The following is a 25,232-nucleotide window of genomic DNA, read 5'->3' as shown; positions in this document are numbered from 1 at the left end:
TGATTCACTCTCCGTATGGCTGCAATGGCCAAAGCTGGGAGCCAGGAGCTTCTTCATCATCTTTCACTGCTTTTCCCAGGTGCATTAGCAGGGAGCTAGATCAGAAATGGAGCAGCTGGGACTTGAGCTGGTGCCCACGTGGGATGCCAGTATTGCAGATAGAAGTTTTATCTACTATGCTACAATACTGGCCTTGTTTTTTTTTAATGAAATATATGACAAAATGAACATTGTGTTGTGTGGACAAGAGGGAGAAATAAGGTTTGGATGAAAGTAATAATAACCTTTGTATGGAACACCACAGTATACCTTCACACTCATTTGCTTTCTTATTTTTATTACTACAGTGATTTAGCAAGGTTGATATGACAGATGAGAACACTTCCAGTGTGAAGAAGTTGAGACCCTGGGTGCCTGAGGTCATGGTCACATTGCTAGAGAAAGTGGTAGGCCTGTGTTTCCGACCTGGGTGGTGCAGTTGTGTGAACTCATAACTGGGTGTGAAGCCACCATCTGACAGGGACGTCTGGTGTGATCCTGTAGAACTGAGCAAAGGTACCACCCACGTTAGCTCTCCTCACCCCGGGCTTGCTCACCAAATTACCCACGTTATAAAATGGGCATCAATAACCGATGCATAAAATAACAAAGAAGGGCATTTTGTGACAAATGGAATTGAAAGATGTTATTTTGATGCAAAACTTTTGGGAATCTGTACAAGCTTTTTTCATTTTATGTATTTTCCACAAACTTTTGAAGACCCCTCCATATGCGTAGATTCCACATTTTTTGCACCAAAATTATCTTTTTTTTAAAAAAAGATTAATTTGTATTTGAAAGGCAGAGTTACAGAGAGAGAGAGACACACACACACACACACAGAGAGAGAGAGAGAGAGGCAGAAACAATGAGATCTTCTATCTGCTGGTTGACTCCCCAAAGAGCTACAATGGCTGGAGCTGGGGTGATCTGAAGCCAGGAGCCAGGTCTCCCATGTGGGTGCAGGCACCCAAGCACTTGCAGCATCCTCCACTGCTTTCCCAGGCACAGTAGCAGGGAGCTGGATTGGAAGTGGAGCAGCTGAGACTTGAACCAGTGCCCATATGGGCTGCCAGTACCACAGGCAGCAGCTTAATATGCCCCAGCGTCAGCCCCTAAAATTATCTTTTAATTCCATGTTCCATGAACGTTTTGAAATACTCTTGTAATAGTCTTGGCAGGGTAGATCATAGGCCAATTTAAATAAGGTGATATTTAGTTGGAACAAATACAAAAACCGGTACTTAGTTTTGGGAACCATCACTACAATTATTTTGATTGTTTTTAACCCACACATAAGAATCCAGAACTTGTTAGCATTTTGTGTATAAAAGGCATAGCGTGTTCATCAGCTGTAAAGGTAGGCCCTGGGGAGGTAGGGTTTCCTAGACACCAGTGTCCTACTGTCCCTTAGAACAGGCAAGGAATCCAGAGGAGACAGTGGTGGCACCAGGGTTCTGCACCCCAGTTGGCCAGCTGTAGAGAATCCTCAGCGGAACTGGGCCAGGCAGATCAGACTTCTGAAAAGTGGATCCTTTGAGGATTGTTGTAGGAACAGACGATTCTCCTAATGCTGTTGGTGTTTATGTTTGTTAAGTCTCCAAATGTCAGAGAGCAGGGAACGAGTGTGAATAAGGGTGCCACCAACCAGAAGTTGAGTCCTGAGGATTGTTGTCCGTAACTGGCCCTGGAGATTGACTTGCCGCGAGGGTGGTTGGGGGTATGGAGGACATCTCGGCAAAGGAAGGATGCACTCCAGGCCGTGGAGAGGGAACCTACTGTGTGGGTTGGAGTGGACGCTCCGTTTGGAGTTCAGTGTCTCATAGCTTGGAGCTGCAGGTGTTTGTAGGGTCTGGGAGAGAGGAGAAGAGAAAACTTGCATTAGATTGGGCAGTGCTGATTGTGTGGAGTCCCCACTTGAGATGAAGTCCTTGCCCTGTGTTCCCTGGTGGTGGCTTTTGAGCAGAGAAGTGACTGAGATGAGGCTGTATTGTGTCATGGCAAACACAGGGAGGCTGGGTATTTGGAGGGAGACACTGGAGGTAGCAGGATCACTTGGGGCTGTTGCTGGTACGATGTGGTGTGGCTTGAGCCATGGTGGAGGTGGAAGGGCAGGCCTTTCTGAAGATAGGCACAGGGGGACATGACATCGGACGGATGGATGTCGGATGGAGGATGGATGGAGGAGGTGGCTCCTGAATCCTCTTTTGCTGCTCAGATACGAGCCTTTGCAGCTTAGTTCACAACAGGATGGAGACACTCACTGGGCACTCACACAGCTGATTCCTGCTTTCCAGCCTACTGGGGGTGCCTGTCCATTGGTGCTCCTGAGACTGAATGAGATTTGGACAGATTGGCTTCCATCCTTAGCTTTGCTCTTGGGTCAGGTTGCAGTAGGATGTTGTCAGCAACATCTTACCTAAGAAGATCAGGATAGCTCTTGTAATCCGGGATGCAGTTAAGACATCAGCTGTCCAGCAGTGTCCCTTTATTGGGAGCCTAATAGGGAACCCATGAATGAGCAAAATGGGAACCACAGACAGAGCTAGCAGAGCTAGCACGACGTCCATGCCTTTCCCTGCTTGCTGCCTGCCTGCCAGCCTTCAGCCTTTTGTTGGTCACTGTGTGCTCTTACTGTACACGTGGTTTTAACAAGCTTGGCTATTTTCAGCTCATGTCAGATAAGAAGGCGCTGCCGCTGGTTGCTGGGCTTTGTGGAAAGTGAGGTATGGCAGTGAGGTGGAAAGTTAGGAAACACTGATGCCAGAACTCAAGGGGAGAGTGCTCTAGAGCCTGCTGTGCCTGGGGACAGCCCACTGTACACGTCTGGACAGAGATTCCAGAATGGCAATCCTGGCTTAGAAAGGTTTTGTATCTGGTATACTCTGCTTACGAAGGTGGGGAGGAGGGAGGGAGGTGGCGGCATTGTGCCACAGTGGTTTAAGCCATTGCCTGCGACACCAGCATCCCATATGGGCACCTGTTCGTGTTCTGGCTGCTCCGCTTCCAATCCAGCTCCCTGATAATGTGCCTGGGAAGGTAGCAGAAGATGACCCAGGTGCGTAGGCCCCTGCCACCCATGTGAGAAACCTGATGGAGTTCGAGGATCTTGGCTCCAGCCTCAGCTGTTGCTGCCATTAGGGGAGTGAACCAGCAGATGGAAGATCTCTGTCTCTCTCTTTGTGTAGCTATGCCTTTCAAGTAAATAAATAAAACATTAAAAAAAAAAGAAGAAGAAGAAGACAAGGAGATACAAAGTGACATTGCTACCTGTGGGCTTGAGTCTCAAGCTATTTTGGACAACTTGGCTGCGGAAGAAGCGCATGTTCACTGAGAGCTTCCTACCAGGAGAGGAGAAAGCCCCCCCTCCCCAGGCTTTATAACCCCAGCTGTAGCCCCAGCACCAACCATGCTGACTGGCACTGGAGGACAGGTTAGCAAATACTTGTCATACGAATGCGTGAGTGAGTGAGTGAGTGAATGAATGTGTCACAGAGGAGGCGATGTCATTAGTAAGAAGGCAACAAAGAGTGGCTTTCCATTCATGTCACGTTGACTCAACTCCTGTTGCAACCACTAGACAGCACTTCACATTATAGCAACAAAACTGTGTTTAGGTAAATGGCCTTGAAAATACAGTTTGGCTCCCTTGGTGCTTGTTCATGGAATACTTAATTCAAAAAGATTTTAATGAGCATATTCTCATATTTAGGCCTGCTGCTTGTGACGTATCACGAGTCTGCAGTTGGGGCTTTATCATGGCCCATCCAGAAAATAGCTTTTTTGGCCCCAGACCCCACCACAAATCCCCTTGCTATGTGTGCATCCGTCTGTCTGTCCATGTATCCATCCATTTGTGCAGCAAACAGTCACCTCTGGAGCTCCTGTTGCATGCCAGCCAGGCCCGAGGCTTTGGGGATGGGGGTAGGAGAGGCAGGTATGCAGCTGAATTGAGCTGGGCCCTGTCCTCCAGCAGTGCTGAGTGGGAAGCGGGAATAAGATAGGAGCACCAGCAGCTGCAGTAGAAGATCTTATTGTGCATATAACAAAGGCGTGTGACTGCCTGTGGGAGCAGAGGAGGAAGAACTTAACTTCCCTGGGTCCTGAAGGACGGAATGACAGTCTGTGGGCATCTAGAGATGCCCCAGGTCGGTGTCCAGTGCAGGTGAACTAAGGAACTCAGCCTGGAGCCTTCGTAGCTTTGAGAGTGGACACTGCAGGGAGGGATGAGAGTGGAGGCCTTGAACCTCCCAAGACGGGAGGGATGAGAGTGGAGGCCTTGAACCTCCCAAGACGGGAGGGATGAGAGTGGAGGCCTTGAACTTCCCGTCTTCATCCTACAAAGTTACCCAGGGGGCCTCTGTTATGAACATTGTAGCCTTCATACAAGGGTTACAAAAAGTGTGTAGAAAAGTGGAATTAAAAGATATGTTTATTTTTATTTATTTTATTTATTTATTTTTTTTTTTTGACAGGCAGAGTGGACAGTGAGAGAGAGAGAAAGAGAGAAAGGTCTTCCTTTTGCCGTTGGTTCACCCTCCAATGGCCGCCGCGGCTGGCACGCTGCAGCTGGTGCACTGCGCTGATCCGAAGGCAGGAGCCAGGTGCTTCTCCTGGTCCTGGTCTCCCATGGGGTGCAGGGCCCAAGCACTTGGGCCATCCTCCACTGCCTTCCCGTGCCACAGCAGAGAGCTGGCCTGGAAGAGGGGCAACCGGGACAGAATCCGGCGCCCCGACCGGGACTAGAACCCGGTGTGCCGGCGCCGCAAGGCGGAGGATTAGCCTAGTGAGCCGCGGCGCCGGCCAGATATGTTTATTTTGATGCAAAAAAATGGAAATCCATGCATCACTTTTTTTCCATAACATGCATTTTCTTTTTGAAGATCCACCTGTATTGTAGCTACTGGAGCTGAAGAGGCTCTTTGAAGAGGCAGGCATGGGGTGCAGGGGTTGAGACACCACGTAGGATCCTGCGTCCCGTATCGGAATGCTTGCGTTCAAGTCCTGGTTTTTCTGAGTCTGGCTTCCTGCTTATGTGCATCTTGGGAGACAGCAGTGATGGCTCAAATAATTAAGTAATTGGGTCTCTGCCACCTATGTGGGAAACCCTGATTGAGTTCTAGCATCCCAGCTTTGGCCTGACCCAGTTCCAGCTGTTGGAGCATTTGGGAGTGAGCCAGCAGGTGCTCTTTCTCTGTCTTCTCTCTCTCCCTCTCCCCCTCCCTCTCCCCCTCCCTCTCCCCCTCCCTTTCCCTCTCCCCCTCCCACTCCCCCTTTCAAATAAAATGATAATAAATAAAAGACCTTACTTAGTACTTAGCCTTGGGGTGTGTGTGTGTGTGAGAGAGAGAGAGAGAGAGAGAGGTCACAGATGTGTAAAAATGCTAACAGTGAGTAAAGACGCTGTTTCCTGCCCCCACCCCAGGCCCTGCCTCCTGCCACCCACCTCTGAGCCCCTCTGAGTGAGGGTCTGGCATGGCAGAAGGAACTTGCTGCCTGGGGAAAGGTCCTCTCTTCCACCTGCACTCCTTCTGTAAAAATCATTTTCAAAAGACACGAGGAAAGTAAGACTTGAAGGGACCTAGATGGACGCTTAAGGCTGGGCCCCCTTCCTTTACGCAGGTGGAACGGTTGACTTTGCACTTACTGTTCTGTGAGAGAGGAGATGACCCCCTGGACGGTAAGTCCAGAACCCATGCAGAGAGACGCAGGTGGGAAGCAGGGCATGCTAGGGCTGTGGAGTTTTGGTGGTCCTGTGTATTCAGGGCCCCAGGGCAGATTGGCAGCTGGAGACGCAAATCCAAGGTGGTGACAGGAATTTTGGAGAATTATGAGTTGCCCAAGGTCACCGTTAGAGCTCCATCTGGGACTGGAGCACAGGTGTTTGCTTCTTCCCAGCCCAATTCTTCCTGCCGCATCCTGCTGCTGATACCTCGCTTAACTAGCTCTGGCCCACTAGGAAACTCACTAATGAAACCATGGTGCTATGAGAATGGAGTGACACAGGGCTGCAGTGCGGGGGAGGAGCGGGAAGAATACATGCAGAGGAAGGGTGCCAGAATGGTGATTAAAAAAAAAAAAAAAAACAAAAACTGAACTTGTTCTGTGACATCTGCCTGAAGATCGTTGTGGAAGAAAACCATCCCCATTAGTTTTCCTGTTCCAATGCAACTATTTGCTCTTTAGCAAATGTCCTGTTTTTATCAAGCAGCCCACATATATGGTGCATGTGTGTTTTCATGGAGGTGCTGTCACGGCTGACCTACTCCTTTATAGCCTGTTTACCCAGTATTGTCAAAGAAATACCCCTTGGTCTCATTTTCGTCATTACCTTCCCTCATGGTTGAACAGTCATCTGAACCGTTGATGTGGTTCTGGCTGCCTGTGGCTGGAGGCAGGCTCTTCCATTTCCCTGCCTCTTTATTTCTCCAGCAAACTGTGCTGTAGAGACCCTCACTGCACACCCAGCCCTCTGCTTCTGTTGAATTATTGCTTTAGGAGGAGTATTTCCAGCTGTGGCATAGTGCATAAAGCCGCAGCCTGAAATGCCTGCATCCCATATGAGCGCCAGAACACATCCCGGCTGCTCCACTTCCGTGGTTGCTCCCTGCTAATGCACCTGAGAAGGCACTGGAAAATGGCTCAAGTGCTTAGGCCCCTGCCAGCCACATGAGAAGCCTGGAGTTTGTGGCTCCTGGCATCAGCCTGGCCCAAACCTGGCTGTTGCTGCCATTTGAGGATGACCCAGTAAATTAAAGACCTCTCTTTCTGTCTCTGTCACTTTGCCTTTCTAATAAATAAATAAATGTACTTTTTAAAAGAGGAATCTTCGGCCGGCGCTGCGGCTCAATAGGCTAATCCTCCGCCTTGCGGCGCTGGCACACCGGGTTCTGGTTCCAGACGGGGCACCGGATTCTGTCCCGGTTGCCCCTCTTCCAGGCCAGCTCTCTGCTGTGGCCAGGGAGTGCAGTGGAGGATGGCCCAAGTGCTTGGACCCTGCACCCCATGGGAGACCAGGATAAGCACCTGGCTCCTGGCTTTGGATCAGCATGATGCGCCAGCCACAGCGCGCCGGCCACGGCGGCCATTGGAGGGTGAACCAATGGCAAAAGGAAGACCTTTCTCTCTCTCTCTCTCTCTCTCTCTCACTCTCTCACTCTCTCACTGTCCACTCTGCCTGTCAAAAAAAAAATAAATAAAATAAAGAGGAATCTTCTCCAGGAAGCCTATGAGGGATGCACAGATACAGTTTTGATTTTTGTTTTTACTTTTGTTGTCACTCTCATGTGTCACACAGAATTGCTAGAAAGCAGTCACTGTATTCCACTACACAAGTCAGGACAGGACCCTGCCGGCCGGCTGGGAAGTCCTCCCCATGTCCTCCTCCCAAGAGCAGTGTCCCCCTGCTTTCTCTTCCTTACTTCCTGACTCTTTTGTCACCCATGTGTGCCTCCCTACACAACAGCAGTTTAGTTTCCTTTGAAAAAGAATTTTTTTTAAAATGTTTAATCTGTAGGTGTGGCCTCTTCTCCTCCCTATATTCTGTTTGTTAAAGAAAGAAACTGGATCTTTGCCCTGGGGAGTTGCTGGAGGTTTCCACAGGCTGGATCTTGTGGTGCGAGAGGCGTGGGGAGCAAGCTGGAACTTGGGTGGTATGTGTGTTCTCTCTCGGCAGGTGCACAATAGCTGGTTGTCTCCTGTTGTGATGTTAGCCACTGGGGCCCAAGGCTTAGAGACTACCAGAGTCATTAGGGGTTGCAAAATGTTGATACTGTCATTGTCCTACTCTTTGTGTGTTTGTTGTAATACTTCAGTGAAAGAAAAACTATACCTATCTATGAATTATTTTAAAGAATTTATTTATTTATTTGAGAGGTAAAGTTACAGACAGTGAGAGGGTGAGACAGAGAGAAAAGTCTTCCATCCGCTGGTTCATTCCCCAAAATGGCCGCAACAGACGGAGCTGAGTCCGAAGCCAGGAGCCAAAATCTTCTTCTGGGTCTCCCACATGGGTGCAGGGACCCAAGCATTTGGGCCTTTTTCCACTGCTTTCCCAGGCCATAGCAGAGAGCTGAATCGAAAGAGGAGCAGCCAGGACATGAACTGCTGCCCGTATGGGATGCCAGTGCTGCAGGTGGAAGATTAACCTACTGTGCCAGGGTGCTGGCCCCACACCTACTAATTTTTAATAGCTTTGTTAAGATTCATGATCCTGCAGCTCATCCATCGAAAGTGTATAAGTCAGGGCAGCCTTGGATCCAGCAGTTAAGACACTCGCATCCCACATCATACAGCGTGCCTCAGTTCAGTACCCGGCTCTGACTCTTGACTCCAGCTTTCTGCCAAGGTAGACCCCGGGAGGCACTGCTGATGGCTCAAGTAATAGGGATCCTGGCACCCATATGCGAGATTTGGATTGAGTTCCTGGCTCCCTTGTTCAGCCTGTGGGATGTTATGGGCATTTGGGGAAGTGAACCAGCTGATGGGAACCCTCTCTCTCTCTGCCTCTCAAATCAGTGATAACTATCACAGAGTTGTCCATCTGTTGCTGCAGTCAGTTTTAGGACATTTCATTGTTTCCACTCCCCCCACACCCCCAAAAAAACCAACTTCCTTTAGCAGGCATCCCTCTAACCCTGGAGACCTAAGCAACCACTAACCCAATTTCTGTCTGCGTTGGTTTGCCTACTCTGGACGTGTCATATACTTGGTACTTGGTGACTGGTTCTGTCCACCTAAGCATTGTGTATTCTAGATCTAGCCGTGTGTTAGCATGTATGAGGACTGCATTTTTTGTGGCCAAATAACCTTCTGTGATATGGATAGCCTGTACACATCAGCTGAAAGGCATTTGGGTTGCTTCCACCTTTTGAATATGATAAAGTTGCTATGAATAGTCATTTACAAGGTTTCTCATGAATGTGTGTTTTGATTCTCATGTTTATATACCCAGCAGTGGGCTTGCTGGGACTTATGGTAATTCTTTATTGTTTCCACAGTGGTTGCACAGTTTTCCACTCCCATCAGCAGTGGGTGGAAGGTTATAGTTTCTCTGACATCTGTTACTTTTTTATTCTAGCCATGGAAGTGAGGGTGGAGTGGCATCAGATTGTGGTTTTGATTTGCATTTCCCTAGTGACCTTGAGCGTCTTTTCACCTGCTTATTGACCATTTGTGTATCTACAGAGAATTGTACATATCCTTTGCCCATATGCTGGTTGGGTTTTTGTCTTTTTATTACTGAGTTGCAGTAGGTCTTAATATATATTGGATAAGGAACTTTTGTGAGTTACAGCGTTTGCAAAAAAAAAATATTTCTCATTCTGAGCTGTCTTTGTACTTTGTATGTTGTCCTGGTGTCCTTTGACGAATAAGAGTTTGACATTTTGGTTTTCTTCTCTTGCTTGTGTTTTTGGTGTGATGTGTAGAGCTCACTGCCTAGTCCAAAGTCAGGAAGCATCATGGTGTGCCTGTGTTTAGTTCTGAAAGTCCGCTAGTTTTAACTCTTGCATTTAGGTCTTTGGGCCCTGTTGAGGATTTATATCTGCTGCCATCTCTGCTCTTCAGATACTGATTGCTTCGTTAAAGGCGGGTCCATGCTGGCCTCTTGTTTGCCAATTTTCGTGATAAGGAGTTGGTTCCGGATCATCCTGTGAAGTTACTGTTTGTTTCCCTTGTTGTTATGACACTTAGATTTGAATGTGTTTGCAGCGATGTGGCTTTTTTCTGAGAGAGATGTTTGTGTTCTTTTTGGGTGAATACTAAGAAGCTTTTCACTTTGTCAGAGACTTGTGTGGTTTTGCAGAGGCTTCTCCTGGGGGACCTCTTTGTTCCTCCCAGAAAGCAGTGGGGTGAGTGGGTGTGGCTGGGCCTTTCACAGGGGCAGGAGTGGGAGCGAAAGGAGGAATGACCTACTTGGAGTGACACCTGCTAATAAGCAGCAGGTGCAGGCCTTGACTCTGTGTATGTCTCACCCCCTTCCTGTGCTCCTGCCCCATGTGTGTACCACACAGAAACCCTGGATTAGACCTGGATTTTGGGTTGGGGCTCCATGTCCTGGCTACCTGTCACATGAAATTGGAGGGAAAGAGCCAAACCCAAAGAATGAGCAGGTTCCCAAGGCTGCCTGCCTCAAGAAACAGTCTAGGATTTGCTGTCCTAGGGCAGGGTTCATCCTACCTTGCTTCAGGAGGGTCTGATTTTAGTAAACCTCACCCATCATTCATAGGCATTCCTCCAAAAGTCGTTCTTTTCACGAGGAGGGACTAGCAGGGGTTAAGAGCAGTTATCCAGGTTTTAAACTTTGTATTGTCTGTATTCTTAAATGGCATTTGAATTTCCTCAGTCACAGGTTTGTATTGCATGTACAATAAAGCTAAATTTAAAAATATTTGTTTATGTGTGTGCAGGCTACAGAGAGGTGTTTTGCCCAGGTGTCTCCTCCTAAGTTTCCGTCCACCCACTTGTCTTCCAGAAACATGCCAAGGGCCAGGATCTGTTCGATCAGATCGTGTACCATTTGGACCTCGTGGAAACAGATTATTTTGGCCTCCAGTTCCTCGACTCTGCCCAGGTGGCGGTATGTATTGCCTTGATTCATTTCAGCACAAATTGGCTTTTCATGCTAATTGCAGAACCACACTTGCTAGAAATTGGTAGAGAAAAATAGGAGTAAGACTGTGATACTGTGGCAGTAATGAGCATTGGCATGGTGCTGCCTGTTGGGTCCTCCTGCCCTGGCGATGGCCAGCAGTTGGCAGAGGACGGGCATGGGCTGTGCTAGGGGCCTGCCCAGCAGAAGGTTGCATTGCGGGCACATTTCTAGAGGAGGGAGAAAGAGGGAAACTCTCTTAATGGTGCTGGCTTTCATTTTTAGCCAGCAGAAGAGGCTGCACCACCACCTTCTGCAGATTCTGGCTGGTTAAAGAGTGGGTGCTGTGAATGCCATTGGATTCCAGCCAGGCTCAGTGGGATACGTGGCAGGGGACGGTTGGAGCAGGTCTTGGCATTGCACGAGAACCATCTTGCAGGCTCCAGGAGGTTGTGTTAGGTCAACAAAGACTTCATTTGCTTTGCTTGAGATGGAACTGTTCACCGTGGAGATGGCAGAATCAGTGAACTCCACGAAGCTCAGAGCATTCTTTAAAAAAAAAAAATTGATAGCCATCTGTCCAACAAAATCTAGCTTTGGATTTTAAAAATAATGTATTCAAAGACGGAGCCGTGGCTCACTAGGCTAATCCTCCGACTTGCAGCGCCGGCACACTGGGTTCTAGTCCCGGTCGGGGCGCCGGATTCTGTCCCGGTTGCCCCCTTCCAGGCCAGCTCTCTGCTGTGGCCAGGGAGTGCAGTGGAGGATGGCCCAAGTGTTTGGCCCTGCACCCCATGGGAGACCAGGAGAAGCACCTGGCTCCTGCCTTCAGATCAGCGTGGTGCGCTGGCCGCAGCGAGCCGGCCATGGCGGCCATTGCAGGGTGAACCAACGGCAAAAGGAAGACCTTTCTCTCTGTCTCTCTCTCTCTCACTGTCCACTCTGCCTGTAAAAAAAAAAAAAAAAGATAATGTATTCAACCATTTAAAAATTGACTGAGTGGCCGGCTCCGTGGCTCACTAGGCTAATACTCCGCCTGTGGCACCGGCACACCAGGTTCTAGTCCCGGTCGGGGCACCGGATTCTGTCCCAGTTGCTCCTCTTCCAGTCCAGCTCTCTGCTGTGGCCCAGGTTCTTGGGCCCTGCACCCACATGGGAGACCAAGAGAAGCACCTGGCTCCTGGCTTCAGCCAGGTGGGCCGGCCGCAGCGGCCATTAGAGGGTGAACCAACGGCAAAAGGAAGACCTTTCTCTCTGTCTCTCTCTCACTGTCCACTCTACCTGTCAAAAATAAATAAATAAATAAATAAAATAAAATAAAATAAAATAAAATAAAATAAAAAAAAGTTGAATGAGTACCCAAGGTGCACTGCTCGCTGTCCTAAGCCTTGTGGATACACAGGGAACACACATGGGTGCTCGTGACAGGTAGGGACAACAGAGCAAGGGGCGGTGCTGCGAGAGACAGGGTGTTGGAGGCTGGTTCCCGATGAGGAGATGGTTGCACCAGAGACCTGGAGCTCTTTCCCCCGGGAGACCACACGGGCTCATCGGAAGGTGAAGATGCTCAAGCCAGGTGCCTGGGAAGTGGGTGCTGAAGAATGTGAGTGAGGGGCTGGGTGCAAATATAAGTGAACCCTGCCACCAGGGGTCAGTGCAGATGTGTCCCCTCGACTTCTCTGCACTTAGGGAACTTCCGAATGCCCACAGCAAATTCCTATACCTGCACCCTGCACCATACCTCCTTGAACTGAGAGGGTCCCAGTTCCTTCTCCATTTCTCAGCTGCACACTCACTCCAGCTCCCACGCCCCAGCCCAGTCCTGAGGGAGGGTCCAGCAGTGTTTGCAGCCCTGCCGCCCTGCCCAGTCCTATCTCCTCTGAAGTTGAGCTTCCTGGTGCCCTGCCACTGGCCTCGCCCGTGAGCTTTACCTCTCTACAGGCCTCTGGTCTCACCTTTCCTCTTCGTCTGGGCAGCCTCAGGTCTTGGGTCTCTGTCTGGGCGCTGCTGGCTCTCAGTTCAGCTTCACTGAGCATAGCCCACACAGATTCCCTTGAGTCTCGCCACTCATCACTCCCAGCCCCAGAATTCTGGCCTGCCCCTGTCCGTGCTAACTTCCCGGAGCCAAGTCTTTCCTGCCCCTCTCCCCTTGGCCTTGGCCCTGAACGGTCCCCTCCTGCCTCAGTCCCTGCTTCCACCCAATCCCTGCTCCCTGCACCTGTGTCTCCTCCTCTCTCAGCCTTTGGTTCACCTGCCCCTGTGCCTGTCCCCCAGCCTGTTTCCTCTCCAGCTTCTCCCAGGCTGCCAGGTGGAGGGCCACCGCTATGCCACTGACACCAACACAGGTCGCGGGGCCAGCAGAGTCCGAGTGCCTGAGCTGTGCTACCAGCCTGGGAGCCCCTCAGTTCCCTTTCTGAACCTCAGCCGTGGCCTTCTAGTCCAGTCCCCAAGACTTTGCTCCAGCAGTGGGCCTCCCCTGCCAAGAAGAACAGGTCACTGGGCTAAAACTTGGGTTTTCAGGGCCGGCGCCGTGGCTCACTTGGTTAATCCTCTGCCTGCGGTGCTGGCATCCCATATGGGTGCCGGGTTCTAGTCCCGATTGCTCCTCTTCCAGTCCAGCTCTCTGCTGTAGCCCGGGAGGGCAGTGGAGGATGGCCCAAGTGCTTGGGCCCTGCACCCGCATGGGAGACCAGGAAGAAGCTCCTGGCTCCGGGCTTTGGATCGGCGCAGCGCCGGCCGTGGCAGCCATTTGGGGAGTGAACCAACGGAAGGAAGACCTTTCTCTCTGTCTTTCTCTCTCTCTCACTGTTTATAACTCTACCTGTCAAATAAAAAAAAAATTAAAAAAACTTGGGTTTTCTTCCCCTTCTGCTCAAAGTTTCTCTTTCTGTCCGTCCGTCCTTTGTCGTAGGATAATGCACTGTGCCTGCTTCTCGTGCGTCAGCTCTCTGGACCTGCATTGGCAGTGCCCTTTGCAGTTGCTTCCCGAGTGCCAAATTCAGAGCTCTCCTCTCTGTCCTGGCGCCATGAACCTGCCGTCATTGGCCTCCTCTTCCCTGAACCCCTGTCTGTTCTAGCTTTGGCTTCAGAGTATCTGTGGGCCTGGACGCTGTTCCTGGCCCTGCCGCTCCCTGCTGTGGTGGACCTTAGTTAGGCCACCTTTTCTCCCATGGCCTCAGTTATCTCCTCTGGAAAATGGGGTCCTTGGACCTGTTCTGCAGGGGCCCTTGCAGTTAGAATGTTCAGGGACTCAGAAACTGAAGGGGAGCCAGGCGACATGTCTGCCACAGATGTCTCCTGCGGTTAGACCGGAGACAGCATCCACTGTTTCTGCCGTGAGAGCCAAGCGCCTGTTGCCTTGCCGGCTTGTCCTCACCCCCAGGTGATCATCTTCAGCCCCTGGGTACCCAGAAGGCCAAGCGAGTGACTCCATCGAGAAAGGTTTTTCCCTGAGCCTCTGCTGGCTCGGCTGGCAGGCTTCGCATCCACCCGTGCCCGTCGCCGTGTGGCAGGAGGGATGTTCACAGCGGGACCCAGACACCTGCAGGTGCGCATGCATCAGGGGGGCCAGAGCCCTTGCAGCAGCCTGCCCTGTGTACGGGAATGGCTTTTCTTCTCTGCAGAGGCAGGTGCAGGGTCAGCCTCCGCCTTCCCCTCTGAGGATGTGAGGGGTGGGCGGTGCTGGCACTGGATTCCCAGGACCCGTCTTGTCATCGGGCTTTCGTTTCTGAGCCTGGTTCCTCAGAGGCTGGGTTCCGGTGAAGCCTGCGCTACTCTGTGCTTCTGCTCGTGCTGTCTTTGTGGCCGTCCTTCAGGCCTTCCCAGATGACCCCTGCCTCCCAGGAAGAGAGCCCTGAACTCCCACAGTGTCTTTCCTCTGCTTAAACCTCTGCACTGTCTTGCCTTCGGTGGCAGGCGGCTCGTGCGGCCTCGGGCTCCTTGCTTGTCTACTCTGCATTAAACAGGCAAACTTGGCTTTCTGACTTGATCCTAAGACTTTGCACTTCCTCTCCTTAGAGACCCCTGGGGATGAGGAGCACAATCTAGAACCTGCTTACTTAGCCCTGGAAAGGGCCTTTGTCCAGTCTCCACGTGTTCTGGAGGTGAAACCCAAGCTGTTGGTCCTTGTCGGCTCACCCAGTGACTCGGACTCAACCCAAGGTTGTGCAGTTTCAGGCCTGTGTGGTCCTTCTGGCACACGGAGTTCGTAGCCTCAGTTTCCCCAGCTGTAGAGTGGAGCAGGCACCATCCATCTCAAGGGGAAGTTGAGGCGGAGCCTCATGAGTCAGAGGAGAAAAAGTTGTATAATCCGGGGCGTGCAGGAGGCCCCTGCCTTAGTGTGGTTTGTGTTGCAATAACAGAACACCCAAGGCTGGACACCTTGTCAAATAGAGGCCTAGTTAGTGGGGCAGTGCTGTGGTGTAGTTAGGTTAAGCCCCTGCCTGTGGCACCAGCATCCCATACAGATGCCGGTTCACATCCAGCTGCTCCACTTCCGATCCAGATCTCTGCTAACGTGCCTGGGAAAGCAGTGGAAGATGGCCCAGGAGCCTAGGCCCCTGCATCAACTTGGAAGAAGCTCCTAGCTCCTGGCTTCCTATTGGCCCATCTCTGGCCATTGCGGCCATGAGGAGTGAGCCAGTGGATGGAAGACCTCTCTCTCTTTCTCTCTCTGTAACTCTACCTCTCAGATAAATAAATAAAATATTAATTAAATAAATTAATTAATTAAAAAAAGAGGCCTTGTTAGCTCTCAGCTGTAGAGGCTAAATCCATCTGGCTGGCCTCTGTGAGGGCCTTCTGGCTGTGACATAGCCTGGTGGGTGGAAGGAGAGGGCAGTGGCTGCCTGCAGAAGGCACAGAGAACCTGGGGTGGCCTTGCTTTATAACAGCTTGCCATTGCAAGAGCCTGCTCCCAATGACCATGCCTTCAAGCCTTTTTGAGGGTGCAGACTCTGTGACCTTTCTTCCTTCCACAAGGCCCCGCCTCTTAAAGGTTCCACCACCTCTCAATCCCACTGCACTTGAGACCAAGCTTCCAGTACAGGAACCTTTGGGCAACAAACCCCATGCAAGCCATAGCAGTCTCCTGCTCCTGGATGGGCAGGCTGAGGGGGTCCAGAGTAAGCTTCCTTAGAAGGCAAGGTTAGCTGGGACCTGCAAGGCCCAGTTGCGAGCCACGGGAGAAACCTTGAAAATGTAAGCGGGAGCCCTTGGGGAGAGTCTGCCAAGCCAGCCGTGCTGGGCCATCCCTGATTCTCATGGGGCTTGGAGGAGACAGGATGTTGTGGGAGGTGTTTCTGGAGAGAGTTCGGGAATAGATGTGAACTCAGAAGGGAATGGTTTCCTTGGCCATCGACTTATTGCCCCTGTAATTGAGGCTTCTGCAAGTTTTTCCTTCCTTCCTTCCTTCCTTCCTTCCTTCCTTCCTTCCTTCCTTCCTTCCACCCCTCCCCTCCCCTCCCCTCCCCTCCCCTCCCCTCCCCCCCTCCTTTTCTTTCCTTCTTTCCTTCTTCCCTCCCTCCCTCCCTTCCTTCCCTCCCTTCCTTCCCTAAGGTTTATTGATTGATTTGAAAGGCTGGGTGACAGGGGGAAGAAGAGAGAGACACTTCCATCTGCTGGTTCACTTCCCAAATGGCCACAGTAGCTAGGTCTTGGCCAGGTAGGAGCCAGGAGCCAGGAGTTCCAACCTGATCTCCCACATGGGTAGCGAGGTCCCAAGTCCTTGGGCCATCCTCCACTGCCTTCCAGGTGTGTCAGCAGGGAGCTGGACAGGAAACAGAGTAGTGGGCCCCCAATTGGCTTTCCTGTATGGGATACCAGTGTCGCAAGAGGCACCTTAACCTGCTGTGCCACGATGCCAGCCCCTCCTGCAAATACTGACACCTCCACTCAGTCCCTGACGTGCAGATGAGAGGGCTGGCAGTGGCAGGGTGGTTGGCATGGCTGACTGCATACCCAGTTTATATCCCCAGCTCCCTGAAAAGAGCCAGGCCTGGTTTCCATAGTGCCCTGCCCAGCCCTGGAGCAACTGTCAGAGCTTGTTGGCATCACCTATTTTTAGCAGTTAGAGCTGGGACCTCCTGTTTTGCTTTTCCGTGTCAAAGCACGAAGGCCATCCAGGGACCCACTCAGCAGATCCCGCTTTGGTACAGCTCAAAGCAGGGCTGGGAGACTGTTTTTACAAATCAAAGCTTTCCTCTGAGCGCCAGAGGCTCCGGCCTGCATCCTCCCAGCCTTCCCACTGCCCGGTCCTGAGAGCTGCTGTTTACGGAGTTCTCTCCCTGAGCCCAGCACTGAACTAAAGGCTTTACATAAAGCTGGTTAGCATTCCTCTCTGCTCTATAAAGCCAGCCATAAAGCAGACCCATGTTGCAGGTGACGCTAAGGTTTGGAGATGCAAAGAACCTTAGAGTTGACGTAGGGACAGAGCTGGGTAAGCCCAGCACTTTCTGCTGGACTGCTCTGGTTCCATTACATACCTGGTACACATGCATACACACATGTCACATGTATACACACACACGGAAAGAAGACATTGTGTCAACGCTGTTCAGCCAGCTTTGACCTGGGGCTCACTCAGCGCCAAGCTCTGTGGTTGCAGAAATGACCGGGCCTCTGTCCCCGCCTGCCCCGTGCTGGTGGAGACGACCAGCGGGCAGTCCCTTGCGACACAGTGTGTTCAGTCTTTTAGCAGAAGGGGTCCATGAGGTCCAGTCCATGAGGCCAAAGTGAGCCTGGCGTCAGAGAGCAGGGGGACACATTGACCAGGCCACAGACGGGAAGAGGAGTCTGCCTGGGGTGGAATGGGGAGTGGCGATAAGAGTTCCCACCATACCCCCTGCCCAGCAGGGTCTTCCCTCCTCTTCCTGGGGCACGTGTTCTGGAAGATCGGTGTGGCCACTGGGGATCCTTTCCTTAAGCCCCTTCCTAGCGTGGAAAGGGAGCTTTTGCGGTTACACCTATTGCAGCCGGGAATGCAGAGAAGACGGGATGGGCCCTGGTCTCAGGTTGTGTTGTGTGTTTTTGCTCTGCTCTCTGCAGCCTGGAGTTCAGCATTCTGAGGCCCAGGGCAGCATGGTGAGGTGGACACATAGCTGTGAGCTCAGTGGGTGCTGATGGGGCGCTGTGGCTCCCTGAGGGCTGTGTGGAATGTCACCACAGTTCCCCATGCGGGTGGTACTGGCCTGCACTCCTCCTGTTTGGAAAGAGACTGTGAGAAGAAGGGAGTGACCGTGCAGCGTCCCTTGACGGGAAAAGGGAGCGTGTGGATGCTAATAGTAAGTCTGCTCTGACTACAGTCAGACAGATCCGTCCTTCTGTCCGCCACAGTGGTTCGGTCCAGTTTCTGTGGACACTCAGTTGGTGCACGAAGGGACAGCTCAGGCTCACGGATGAGCAAGCTGAGGCTCAGGAGTGGGGTCTTGCTTGTGCCAGAGCTGGGACTTGAACTCCGATCCCTGCCTCCTTCAATGGTGGTAAAAGAAGTCTAAAATGGGCCCAAGGAGAGCTGCAGGCCTCCCAGTAGCCTGTTTCTGAATGCTGGCAGTGAGAGGCAGGGCGCGCATGCGAATGCTGGAGCTCCCTGGGAAGCTGGCGGAGGGGACCCTGCAGTGAGTGCATGCCCAAAGGAACCTCAAGCAGCCAGTGGCTAGTGTCCCTGGGCTTCCTCCTAAGCGGGGGGGGGGGGGCACTGCCTTCAGGGAGCGGTGTGTAGCCTGGAAACCTTGAGTGCTGGTCGCCAATGCTGGCATGACCTTGAATCCTGGGTCCGGGTCTTCTTAGACCTGACCTCTCATGGCCTCCCTGGGGCCACCCCCGTCTCTGCCAAGGCTTGAGTCAGGGGATGGACGCGACCTCGTGAACTGGAGGAACGCGTCCTTGTGTGTCCGTCCTCCAGACCCGCTGACCTCTTCCCATTCCCCTGCAGCCCACTTCTAAACACACACTAGGTTCTGTGCGGTGAGCCGGGAGAGGCTCTGGGTCCTGGACCTCCCACACTGAGCTCTGTCACTCAGACCTCGCGTTGGGGGCTCACGGTGGGTCCTGGCCGAAAGATCTGAGGCCTCCTTCAAGTGCTGAGCTTCTCCCGGGCTCCATGGCCCACGTGCTTCCCTGTCGATTTTAGGCCATTAAATTCTACAGCCGGCCATATGCGTGTCATGGGTCCAGGATTGATGTACTGTTCCTGCAGACGGGCTTTGCCAAGATCATCTCACCCGGCTGGATTTATGGAAGGGGCCTTGCCAGATGGACTTGGACGAGGAATTCAGATCAGAGAGCACCTTGCTGACACCCACTACAGTGTTTGAGTGAAATGACTTGCCGTGTGAACTTGGGAGCGCATCTGTCTGTCTCCAGTGACCGGCTTAATGGCCTGTTGAGAGGTCTGGAGCCGTTTGCCCCAGCCTTTCCCGGCTGGCGGCCTGGCTATATTTAACCAGGACACAGGTGGACATCCCAGGCAGCTCCTGCCGCTGCTAAATAAAACCCTCAAAGGCATGCATAAGGTCCAACTCACTAAACACGGCCTTGGACTTGGGTTGCCCCCAGATTGGAGTCTCTAGGCAGGTAAAGCACGAGTGATCAGAGGCAGGCCGGCTCCTGCAGCTAGGAAGAAAGTGGGGTCACTTTGCAGTGGTTGGTGCAGCATGGATTTTATCTTAGTCCATTTAGGAGAGTTGACTGGGTTTCTTATCACCTCTGAGGGAAGCAAACAAAACCTGACCTAGAAGCCCCCAGGGGATCAAGGAGTTTTGAAAATGATGTTGCTGATTCTGATTGCTTTCTGAGCTTAGCGAGCCCTGGGCTGTTCGCAGGCCTCCTCCCCCTGCTTGGGGCTGGGCTCTGTGTAGCAGGGTGGAGCCTGCCTTCAGCAGAGAGGCATTCCTCTAGTACAGCAGTGGGGGACATCCGGCCTGCAGGCCATACAAGGCCCTCGAAATCATCTGGTCTGGCACACTGCCAAGGCAGCCGCAGGAGGGACTCAAAACGCAATGCATCCATACGGGAGGCTCACGTTTAAGTTGATCGTTTTGTATGGCCCGAGAATGATGCTATAAATACCCACATGGCCCTTGGCAGAAAAGAGGCTCCCCACCCCCTTGCAAGTTGAGTAGCCGTCCCAGAGTGAAGCGGTCAGCTGCCCGCACTGTCCACCTGTGGGTTAACGCTGGCCACAGACGTCTGGCTGGCTCACCTCTTGGGCTGGCCTGGAAATCCTAACAGCTGTTTGCAGAAGGGGCTGTGGGTGTCTCAGGGCCCCCAAGATCACCTGGCTAAGAGAGGATGCAGAAAACTCCAGAACCCAACACTTAGCTGGCACGCTGGGTGCGTTTGTGAAACGCTGAAGCCCTGGGATTCTGTTTCCTGAGTCTTGCGTGGGGCCTGGGTATTGACTTTTGAAAAGTTTCCCGAGTGATGGTAATAACGTACAGCCAGGGTGGAAAACCACGGCCCAGGAAACCACACTGACGGTACTTGGATCCGCTTAGAGTCTGACGGTGGAGGGGGAGGAAGGGTGGGCTTAAACTTGATCTGTTGAAAACATTGAGTGGCCAGGGCTGGGAGAAGGGCAAGAAGGGGCCCATCTCTTACCAGTGGCATTCACTCGGAGGGGGTGGGAGTAAGAGGGGAACAGGTTTACGCTCAGCTGCTGATGCGGTGCTTGGGGAGAAGGTGAGTTCCATCCTTACGCTGAGTCCGTGTCTGCCCTCCCAAGGCTGACGCTGGGGGTCCAGGGCAGTGGTGATACCTAAAGCTCGAAAACTCACAATCAGAAAACTGCCAGACAGGCAAACAGGGAGTGAATATGGAAGTGACAGCCCTGCCCACCCCCCTGCAAATGATGTTCTCGTTACAGTTAAAAATTAGGCAGAGGAGCTGGCATTGCAGCCAGCAGGGTTAAGCTGCCTCTTAAAATGTGGCACTCTATATCTGAGGGCTACTTCATGTACTGGTCACTTCACTTCCCATCCAGCTCCCTGCTAATGCACCTGGGAAAGCAACGGAAGATGCCCCAAGTACTTGGGCCTCTGCCACCCACATGGGAGACCCAAATGGAGTTTCTGGCTCCTTGCTTCTGCCTGGCCCAGGACTGGCTGTTGGGGCCATTTGGGGAGTGAACCAGTGGATGGCAGATTGATCTCTTTTCCTCTCTGTAGCTCCACCTTTCAAATAAATAAATTAAAAAAAAAAATTACACAAGAAAACAAATCAAAAAAAAAAAAAAAAAAAGAGCAGCATTTGCAGCCCAGCCATCACCAAGTAGCCTCTACAAATCCTCTGGACTTGTCTGATAAAAAATTAACAATTTTGTATAAATGAGATCCTTTCTAAAGGTTTTCTTTTTTCCCCCATCCAACAATGCACTGTGGATCTCTGGCCACATCAATAAAGATAGGCCTACATCGGTTTAAAGAGCGTTTCATTAAATGGATGAGCCATTTTTTTAATCCGGCTTTGTTGATGGACATTTAGGTCATTTCCAATTCAGAGCTATTAACAATGAGATAAAGCATGCCGCCCTGCGCCTTTGAGATACGCATCCTGCCTGCGATGATCCCGGCTTTTATTACATGGTCGCCTAGCCAGGAGTAGAGATGACAAAAGCCCATGCGCTCCCATTGCATGCCCGCAGCTTATTGTATTATAATTCTTCTGTTATTTGCTTTTGTGTTTCCTTACCCACCTCCTCCCACGCGGTCTAATGGGCTCTTTGCTTAGGTGTACAGTACACAGTGCTAATTCCGTCCCGCCCTTCCCGGTGCCGGAACGTGCCAAGTAGGGATTGCTTCTGAGGATCTTCTGGCACACTCGGCAGAAACACGGGCAGAACGGCCTGTGGTTTTGAAAAGCTAGTGAGAAACCCTGCCTGGCTGCGTCATCCCAAATGTTTTCCCGACTGTGAAGTGCTCACATGCGCTGAGTCTGTGGAAGATGGTGGGGAAAGTCCCTACTTGTCTCTTTCCAAAACAGAACTATCAGGACCAACTCTGTGGCGTAGCAGGTAAAGCTGCTGCCTGCGACGCCTGCATCCCATATGGGCGCCGCTGGTTCACGTCCCAGCTGCTCCACTTCTGCTCCAGCTCCCTGCTATTGGCCTGGGAGAGGCAGCAGGGGATGTTCCACGTGCTTGGGCCCCTGCCACTCACATGGGAGACCCACAGGAGGCTCCTGGCTCCTGGCTTCAGCCTGGCCCAGCTCGGGCTGCTGCAGCCATTTAGGGAGTGAACCAGTGGATGCACACAATCTCTCTGTCCATCCCTTTTTTCTGTAACTCCACCTTTCAAATAAATAAATCTCTAAAAATAAACTATTATACGTAGCATGTATTTCTCAAGAAGCTAACAAGGCCCTGCTGGGCAGCACTTTATGCCCAATACCTGAACACAGAAAGAGCTCACAGGGCAGAGGGCCCCTGTCGACCTACGGTTTCTCAGCTTTAGGATGGTGAGAAGGCAGCACACCGGTGGGAGAAGCCGTCATCTGAGTGCTGCTTTTTTTTTTTTTTTTTTTTGACAGGCAGAGCTAGACAGAGAGAGAGAGACAGAGAGAAAGTCTTCCTTTCTGTTGGTTCACCCCCCAAGTGGCTGCTACGGCTGACGTGCTGCACCGACCTGAAGCGAGGAGCCAGGTGCCTCCTCCTGGTCTCCCATGTGGGTGCAGGGCCCATGCACTTGGGCCATCCTCCACTGCCTTCCCGGGCCACAGCAGAGAGCTGGACTGGAAGAGGAGCAACCGGGACAGAATCTGGCGCCCCGACTGGGACTAGAACCCAGGGTGCCGGTGCTGCAGGTGGAAGATTAGCCAAGTGAGCCCTGGCACCAGCCTTTTTTTTTTTTTTTAAATATTTATTTATTTATTTGAAAGTCAAGAGTTACGCAGAGAGAGAGAGAGAGAGAGAGGTAGAGAGGTCTTCCATCAGCTAATTGACTCCCCAGATGGTTGCAATGGCCGGAGCTGTGCCGATCCAAAGCCAGGAGCCAGGAGCTTTTTCCAGGTCTCCCATGTAGGTGCAGGGGCCCAAGGACTTGGGCCATCCTCTACTGCTTTCCCAGGCCACAGTAGAGAGCTGGATTGGAAGTAGAGCAGCCGGATCTCATATGGGGTACTTCAGGCTAGGGCATTAACCCGCTGCGCCACAGCACCAGCCCCCCGAGTGCTGCTGTTTCCCGGACTGGGGATCTGTAGTGTGATCCTCTCTCCCCAGGCCGGGCAGGCAGCTTCTGGTCAGCCCCACGGTTGCGGGGGAAAGAGTTGATGGCGTTGGCAGTGCCCTGTGTCGCTAAGCTGTGCCGTGCAGTGGATTAGGCGCGTTGAATGCATTTGGGGCTCAGGATATTTCCAGTTTGACATAGCCCCATCCCAAATCAAGAGCATCTGATTCACTTTCCTAAAACTTTGGTGAGCTGTACAAAATTAGCCACTTAAAAATTAGCCCACCACAGACATACTGAATTTTGAGTCCCGTCTGTGGTCGCCTTGGCAGGGTCAGACCACATGATTTTGGGGGCCTTAGACAGCCCAGGGGCCGGACATTCCCCAGCTCTGTCTGAGACGGATGAGACTGAAGTGCTTCTCCTGGTGAGAGCTAGAGACAGGTGGAATGCCCACACTGAGCAAAGTGAGATTACCTTCAGCAGATCCGTGTCGGTCCTTGGGTCTGCAGCATGGGTGATTTTTCCTGGCGAGAGGAGAAAGAGACCATGTGTTTTGGGTTCATACTTTCAGGGATTAGGGCAACAGAACTACCAGACCCGGGTGTTTTGAGATGCTTGGCGCCCTGGCTTGTACTCTGGGCTAGGTGAGCGGCGATTGGGAATTCTCAGGGAAGATTGAGCCAAACGTGAGACACTCAGAAGGCGGAGGCAAATGGGTGGCTCAGCCAATTGGAGGGGACTTCAGAGATCAGTTAGTGCTTGGGTTTTAGGTTCTTTCAGGCATCTCAATAAAAGAAAAAAAAACGGGAAACTGTGGACCTTCTCCCCAGGAAAAAAAATGTACTTTTTTATGTCACCCCAAGCAATTTATGGATCCCCCAACCTGAAAGCTCATGGCCTGGCCAATCCCTGGTGTCTTCCCTCCAGTAGAATTACTAACCTTCGCAGAGCATGGTAACTACTTGGCCTGCATGATCTCCTGCTAACTGTTCCTAAAGCAGTGTTTTCTTTCTTACAGCACTGGCTGGATCATTCCAAACCCATAAAGAAGCAGATGAAAAGTAAGTGAGCAGAATTTACCTTCCTCATTCATTTTCTTTCTCTGTGAGTCACGTCCTTTGCCCATGTTTTGAGGTCTTTGTGTTTTCATTGGAATGTGGAAGCATTTTAGATCACCGGGTTTTCGATGGATGGGTAAGCTGGCCAAAGGTTAGTTTAGAATTTGAAGAGTTTTTAGCAGATGCTGAAAACCTGACTGTGCTTTCATTTGAGATCAGACACACTTGCACACACCCATGAGAACTAATTAATACACTTCAGGAATACAACTTTACACCTGCTATGTTCACATTCCAGTGAGTTTCAAAGTAGACTCCTTCAGTAGTCCCGTCCAGCTTTCTCATTTGTGTGGCAACCACGTTTCTTTAATGTTGTTTATGCTTGGGCCATTTGAAAAATTTTATAGTCTCTTAAAAGTACAGTCACGGATCACTTAATGCCATGGCTGTGTGCTGAGAAACGCATCATTCGATGACTTCATCGTTGTATATACATACTTACAGAAACCTAGAGAGTATGGCCTGCTGGCCAGGTGGGCTTATGGAATATAGTGTCATAGAGTCCATCAACTAGAAAGTCATTATGTGGGGTGTGACTGTACTATAAGGGATCTTTACTGTATTTTAAGGTGACAGATACTTTGCTGTTCGTGTTATCACTTGCCTTTAGCCTTCTCTGTTACAAAGCAGGTCTCAAGTGAGTCTTTTGGGATCAGAGGTTAAAAAAAAAAAAGAAATTGAGTTCTTGGTGATTCACCAAGATCCGTATGGTTTTCTTCCAGAAAGAGGGTGCCACTCAACCCATCAGCACCAAAGTCCATTTCAGCTTTCCACGCTAGGGTTGAAAAGAATGCTCTGACTTGGTCTGCCCAATGTATGCCCTCCCAGTGTCATGGTGAATATGTCTTAGATTTAATGCCTTTGTCCTTTTGTCCATCCTGTGCTCTTCAAAACTGGGGAAAAACATCTTCAACCATTCTGTCTCCACACGTGTAGTTGGACCTACTTACGCTTTGCACTTCCGAGTTAAGTACTATTCTTCAGAACCGAACAACCTGCGTGAAGAGTTTACAAGGTAGGACACGATGTAGAGCCAGATCCCACCCAGGGGCGGCTGCCTGGCCTGTGATCTCTGGGTCTTCCAAATCGTGGGCTTGCCTCCCCTCCAGGGCCTGCTGTCTGTGCTTCTGAGCAAGTGGTGTTACCCTTTTCCTGTGTTTCTGTGTTCTCTTGAAAATCCAGCACTTTGCCTAATTTGACATTTGTTCTTAGGGAATAGAAATTAGATTTCTTTTCTTGTTACACTTGTTTTCCTGGATCTTGGGTAAGTTGGTTGGTTATTCTATGACATTTTGTTTCAGCTACAGAAAGGGAAGGCAACTA

The 25,232-nt window shown here is 51.3% G+C and overlaps 1 protein-coding gene across 5 annotated transcripts in view; it reads left to right on the top strand.

The window, feature by feature from the left end:
* Positions 1-25,232, top strand: part of EPB41L4B (erythrocyte membrane protein band 4.1 like 4B) — a 158,590-nt gene that overhangs the window by 31,094 nt on the left and 102,264 nt on the right. For all 5 annotated transcript variants that reach the window (XM_051843334.3, XM_051843327.3, XM_051843328.3 and 2 more), the window contains exons 2-4: positions 10,514-10,618; positions 23,810-23,852; positions 24,846-24,924. In XM_051843334.3, coding sequence (XP_051699294.3) covers positions 10,514-10,618; positions 23,810-23,852; positions 24,846-24,924 — 227 coding nt within the window. The remainder of the gene's footprint in view (positions 1-10,513; positions 10,619-23,809; positions 23,853-24,845; positions 24,925-25,232) is intronic.

The sequence above is a fragment of the Oryctolagus cuniculus genome, chromosome 1 (assembly GCF_051225735.1).
Source record: "Oryctolagus cuniculus isolate XC-2025 breed Fujian yellow rabbit chromosome 1, ASM5122573v1, whole genome shotgun sequence".
In the NCBI taxonomy this organism is placed as follows: Eukaryota; Metazoa; Chordata; class Mammalia; order Lagomorpha; family Leporidae; genus Oryctolagus; species Oryctolagus cuniculus.
This window is presented reverse-complemented; position numbering and strand designations above follow the sequence as displayed.